At 54.1% G+C, this 6,535-nt stretch overlaps 1 protein-coding gene across 1 annotated transcript; it reads left to right on the forward strand.

Moving 5' to 3' along the window:
• The first annotated feature begins 340 nt into the window (after positions 1–340).
• LOC137674698 (galanin receptor 2b-like) lies at positions 341–3,719 on the forward strand. Its single transcript, XM_068420283.1, has 2 exons — positions 341–714; positions 2,981–3,719. The coding sequence occupies exons 1-2, from the start codon at positions 341–343 to the stop codon at positions 3,717–3,719; spliced, it is 1,113 nt and encodes a 370-aa protein (XP_068276384.1).
• Positions 3,720–6,535: the final 2,816 nt, after the last annotated feature.

Here is a 6,535-nt window from a genome sequence, read left to right on the forward strand (position 1 = left end):
TGGCTCCATTCTCTCACAGAGGAGGAAGCTGAGGACAGATGCCATCCTCTCCTGTACCCCAAACCTCACCTCCAGCATCATCAGTCCAAGGCAGCATCTGAGCATGGGCCAGAATGGGGGAGCAGGGCACCCCCTACCCCCACCTAACCCTACCTGTCCTCCAGGCCAGCAGTGTCCAGAGGAACCTGCTGAAAAGCATGTGGGTCACAGAGCTGAAAACAGGGCTCTGTGTCTCCAGTGAGCCAACATCAGCCAAGCTAACAGGCCAAGCAGTGTTCCTCCAGTGTCTCACATCTTTCCCTGTGTTGCCCCAGGCTCCAGTGTCTCACCACAACACAGAATGACAGAGCATGAGGACTTCGCGAGCTTGGCTGGGTACTGGAACTCCTCCGACACTTACCAGTTCAGCCCTGCCAGTGTCATTGTCCCTGTGGTCTTCTCCCTCATCTTCCTCCTGGGCACAGTAGGCAATAGCCTGGTGCTGGCAGTGCTGCTGCGCAACAGGCAAATGGGCCACAACACTACCAACCTCTTCATCCTCAACCTCAGCCTGGCTGACTTCTTCTTCATTGTCTTCTGCGTGCCTTTCCAGGCCACCATCTACTCCCTTGAGGGCTGGGTCTTCGGCTCCTTCATCTGCAAGGCTGTCCACTTCTTCATCTACCTCACCATGTATGCTAGCAGCTTCACTCTGGCTGCCGTCTCTGTGGACAGGTAACAGTCTAAAGACACCCTTGGGCTGGGGAAGGAGGGCAGTCTGAGAAGCTGGGCTGAGTGAGGTCATGGGAAGATCACGGCCCACCACCAGTAGGCAGGTGGTTCAAACCCCGGTAGTATCGATCCGTGCCAAAGACAGTTTGGGGACCAGTTGTGTCTCCCTTGCCTTAACAACCCCCAGGCTGCACTTAGAGATCTCTCAAGTGCAAAGCTGGTGCTGCTCCTGTCTGCACTTTCTGCAGGCAAGACCTGCCATGTGGTTAGAGTACTTGAGAGCCAAGCTCGGCTCCCCGCTGTGCCAGACTCCTGCTGAGAGTCACCTAGCTCTGTATTAGAGATGCCACTCAGCGGGTAATAGCTGTCCCCAAGCCACCAATTCAGCAAAGCATCATGTGCAGGCAGCAAGGTAATCAGAGGGCACTGTAAGAGAAGCCACATAAATACCCAAGAGAGATCCCAGTCCTGCAGTAAACACCTCTGTCATTCCCCAGGGGCTGCCAGCCCACCACAAAACCTGTCATCTAGCGATTCCTGTTCCCCCACCACCCCCAGCTCTCCTGCACCCTGTGCAGAAAGGCACCCACACTGTGAGCCAAGTCCCTTCTTGGGAGCTCACCCAGGACACTCTGGCCCCAATTGGTGCCACCTACACTGTTCCCAAGGGCTCTGTAAGATGACTGTGTCAGCTGCCCCACTTCTGACTGAGCCCACACGGTCCAGGATGAGGAAGAGGTCTCCATGGGATAGGCTCCAGCCTTGACTGCCACAGAGAACACGTTCTGGCCCACCTTGCTCCTTGTGCTTGCTTCCAAGGTACCAAGACAAGATAGGGCCAGACAGCCCTCTGCAATGAGGAGGTCCACAGCACTGCAGGCAGAAGGAACCTTCTGTACCAGGAAATATCTGGGATGGGTTAAATCCCAGCAAGAAGTGTGGTTGGGCTACTCTTCCAGCCCCCTGCCATTTCGTCCTGCTCCCAGGTGCCTCCTGCAGAAACAGGCACCTGGGCTCAAATGGTGATCTGACACTTCAGCATCCCCTGGTTGGGGTGAGGAGGGGGGCGTTGCACAGAACCCCGACAAAAATATCCCAATCCTCTGGGATTCCAGTGGTTACACAGTTTGGCCGCTGTCACGAGGAAGACCCAAGATTTCTCACGGTCTAAGCCTCTTGCTTCCCTGCACCTACACCACGTGAGCACAGCCTGCCTCTGCAGCCAGCTCAGAACCGGGGACAGTAGCTCAAAAAAAAGGACGTTTTCACAAGGTGCTAGTGCCTGTGTTCCCCCCCTTTCTGGTGGCACTGGTGTGCTGTAGTGCAGTGCTCCGCCCAAGAGGTAGCTGCATTTCAGCGTGACATGAAGTGATGGTCGCAGAGCTGCTGGCAGCTCTCAGGGTGACAGGACCAGCAAGCAGCGAGGGTTCTGTCACACATGTGACCCTTCACACCAACTGCATGTCTTCTCTACCTGCTCTGCTGGCCTTAGAGTGCATCAAAGGCGCATCCTTTTGTGAACGCTGGCAGGCTGAGGCTGCAGCAGTTGCACTCCTGTCTGCTGACAGCTCCTCTCCATCCCCTACCCACAAGCACCAGGCCACCTGCTCTCCTTGCTGACACCTACGTCTTTGCCCTATGGTGTTGCCTGGACATGGGGGAGGAGAGCTGGCCATCTGTTGCTGGAGGGAGCAGACAGACCATCACTGCCTGCTTTGGGCTGGCCTGAGAAAGCAGACAGTACCAAAAGGCAAGGGCCGACCTGGTCCCTTTGGTACCAAGGTGGAGGCAGCCACAGCTCCAGTGAACAAATCTCCTCCCCTGCCAGGCTGTTCTGAAAGCTGGAGAAGGCTGGAGATATGCCCTCAGTGGGCAGGAGCCTGCACGGTGCCCATCACCCCGTGAAGCTTCCCCAGGTCTTGAATCCTCAGTTCAGATGTCTTTCTGCTGGATAAATTCTGCCAAACAGTGGATATCTGCATGGTCTCCACAGCACCAGCTCTCTGGCCCTAGCTCAGGGACATAACCCACCCCACCATATACGGAGGGGTGGGCCAGCCTAAGCCTGTGGGAGGAGAAGCATCCTTGCTAGAAAGAGAAAAGCTGTTTTACCCAGGACTGTATCTCAAAGAGGGTGTGAAATAACATGTAGGGCCACTGCTCAGGGACCTTCAGGAAAATGAAGGAGACTTTCTTGTCCCTGGAGTTTACGTGGCCAGGCAGAGCTTTGCTGAAATCTCAGTGCTGGTTGCTTTGCTCTCCCTTCCAGGTACCTGGCCATCCGCTACCCACTGCGCTCCCGGGAGCTGCGGACCCCCCACAACACGGTGGCTGCCATGGCTGTGATCTGGGGCCTCTCCGTGGTCTTTGCTGGGCCCTACCTGAGCTACTATGACCTGATTGAGTGGGAATCCAGCTACATCTGCATGCCTGGCTGGGAGGAGTGGAGACGCAAGGTCATGGACACCAGCACATTTGCCTTCGGCTATGTCATCCCAGTGCTGGTCATCAGCCTCTCCTACACCAGAACCATCAAGTACCTGTGGACAGCAGTGGACCCCCTGGAGGACATATCAGAGTCCAAGAAGGCCAAGCGGAAGGTAACCAAGATGATCATCATTGTAACCATCCTTTTCTGCCTCTGCTGGCTGCCCTACCACGTAGTCATCCTCCGATACCTCTACGGAGACTTCCCCTTCAACCAGGCCACCTATGCCTTCCGCCTGCTTTCCCACTGCATGGCCTATGCCAACTCCTGCCTCAACCCCATCGTCTATGCCCTGGTCTCCAAGCACTTCCGCAAGGGCTTCAAAAAAGTTTTCAGCTGTCTCTTGAGGAAAAAGCACCGCAACAAGGTACATGTGGTGCATGCTGCCCACGTTGTGCCTGGATATGAGGCAGGCTCCACTGAAGTGTCCCAGATGCACGAGGAGAATAACAGGTGTGAGCTGAACCCTGCCTCCATGGCAGATCCCTCCAGTTCCTCCAAGCCCCTTCATATTTCTTAGTGGCCAAGCTCCACACCATCTGCCAGCTTGGCTGTGTCACCAGCTTCAGGCCACCCTTTCCCACTGGGTGAGCGAGGATGCTGGAAAGGCAAGCCAGAAACTGCTATACACTGCTTCTGGCCTTGTCGTTCCTTCCCATTCCATGCACCAACTGTTCTCCCGAGCCATCTCCCCACAACATGCTGCATGCAAGGGAAGGAATGGACCCCGACTTTCTCCTGATCCTCAGACCACCTGGACTCCAAGGACTAAAGCTCCAACTCTTCTGTTGGCTCTCATCCTTCCAACTCTGTTCTGTGGCACCACTGCCCTGGACACATTGGTTAGTTGTCAAAGAGTCCCTTCTGCCTCCCAGTGCCCCATCTGGCCAGACTGGCTCCCACAGCAGGAATGGCAAGGGAGACGGGCAGTGCAGGCAGGGCCAGGCAAGCAGAGATGGTGTGGAAAGCGGCTGGCACAGCCCATGGATGGTTGCAGTGATGTCTTTGGTGCTGGCTGCGTTGCTCTCAGTGACTGGGTCCTCCCCTGGGATGTGGGGTGGGCTGTTTGCTCTCTGCATGTGTGGGATGTTGCTGCTGTACATACTAGAGAAATGTCTTTCTAACCCAGAGCAAATAAATGCACTTCCCTCATCCAGGCAATAGTGGGGCCTGCGGTGGTCATCTGGGGTGGGGATGGGCTACCCCATACCTCAACAGGGCCTTTTTCCTAGCTGGTGTAAATCAGGGTGCACCATGAGAACCAGCACTGAGCAAAGTTTGCAGAGCCAAACTCTGCCTGCTGTCCCCACTCCTTTCTCCACAGCCATGTTTACTGACACAGTCGCCAGGTCCTTGTGCAGGTCAGTGCACAGCTGATATTTTTCTCCCAAGATAAATGACCTCCACCCTCCACAGTCAGGAGTCTACTGTCAGTGCCTAAAAGCAGCTTTACCTGACCCATGCTTCAGAGGTCCCATGGGCAGGCAAGGAGCTAGTGGGCAGAGGTAGGGTTAAGCAGTTAGTTCAGTTCCTCCTGCATGCATGGCACGGTCTTTATGCAGGAGATCAAGGAGGCTCTCAGGGCATGCTGAATGCCATCTCAGGATCTAAGCATGCACTTCATGCCCTGGAGCTTCAGGAAGGAAAACTAACTCTCATCTCCCTTACCAGGGCTGATTAGATGCAAGTGGGTGCCTTACTGCCATTGCTAAATCACTGGAGATCATAGAATCATAGAATATCTCAAGTTGGAGGGGACCCATAAGGATCATCCAGTTCAACTCCCTGCTCCTTGTAGGACTACCTAAAAATAAACCATATGACTAAGAGCGTCCTTCAGATGCTCCCTAAACTCTGACAGGCTTGGTGCCACGACCACTTCCCTGGGAAGCCTGTTCCAGAGACCAACCACCCTCTCATTGAAGAACCTTTTCCTAATGGCCAATCTGAACTTCCCCTGACACAGCTTCATTCCATTTCCTTGTGTCCTAATGCTGGTCACCAGAGAGAGGAGATCAGCACCTCTCCCTCCGCTGCCCCCTTTGAAGAAGGTGTAGACTGAGATGAGGCCACCCCTCAGCGATGAGGCCACCCCTCAGCGATGAGGCCACCCCTCAGCCTGCTCTTCTCCAAGCTGAACACACCAAGTGACTTCAGCTGCTCCTCGTAAGTCGTGCCCTCGAGGCCTTTCACCATCTTGGTCACCCTCCCCTGGGCACACTCTCACAGTGTGATGTCCTTCTTGTACTGAGGTGCCCAAAACTGCGCACAGCACTCGAGGTGGCACCACACCACTGCAGCGTAAGTGGAACAATCACCTCCCTCCACTGGCTAGTGATGCTGTGCTTGATGCACCCCAGGACACAGCTGGCCCTTTTGGCTGCCAGGGCACACTGTTGACTCACATTCAACTTGCCATCACCCCAAACACCCACATCTCTTTCTGTGGGGCTGCTCTCCAGCCTCTCATCCCCCAATTTGTACATATAACCAGGATTACCCTGTCCCAGGTTGAGAATCTGGCACTTGCTCTTGAATCTCACACACTTGGTGATTGCCCAGCTCTCTAGCCTACCCAGATCTCTCTGTAAGGCCTCCCTAGCCTCGAGGGAGTCCACAGCTCCTCCTAGTTTAGTATCATCAGCAAACTTACTTAATGTACATTTGATTCCTGCATCCAGATCACTTATAAAAACACTGAAGAGCACTGGCCCTAAAACTGAGCCCTGGGAAACACCACTGGTGACTGGTTGCCAGCCTGATGTAACCCCATTTACTATAACCCTTTAAGCCCCACCCATCAACTAGTTGCTCACCCAATGTGTCATGGACTTGTCGCACTGTGTGCTGGACAGTTTATCCAGAAGGACAATAAACTGTCAGAGACTGTATCAAAAGCTTTGCTAAAATCCAAACCCACCACATCTACTGGCTTCCCTTGGTCAACTCGATGGGTGACCTTGTCATAAAAGGAAATTAAGCTGGTCAAGCAGGACTTTCCCCTCGTGAACCCATGCTGGCTCTGACCAATGACTGCATTGTGTCTCAAGTGTTTTTCGGTAACTCCCAGAATAACCTTCTCCATAATTTTACCAGGCACTGAAGTGAGACTGACCTGTAATTACGAGGGTCTTCCTTCTTACCCTGCTTGAAAACTGGGACAACATTTGCCAGTGTCCAGTCAACTGGGACCTCTCCAGACTCCCAAGACCATTGAATAATAATGGAGAGAGGTCCTGCGATGACATCGGCCAGCTCTTTCTGTACCCTCAGATGAATCCCATCGGGCCCCATAGTCTTATGTGCATCCAACTGGAGCAGCAAGTCTTGAACAAG

This window comes from Nyctibius grandis, chromosome 30, assembly GCF_013368605.1.
Source record: "Nyctibius grandis isolate bNycGra1 chromosome 30, bNycGra1.pri, whole genome shotgun sequence".
Taxonomy (NCBI): Eukaryota; Metazoa; Chordata; class Aves; order Nyctibiiformes; family Nyctibiidae; genus Nyctibius; species Nyctibius grandis.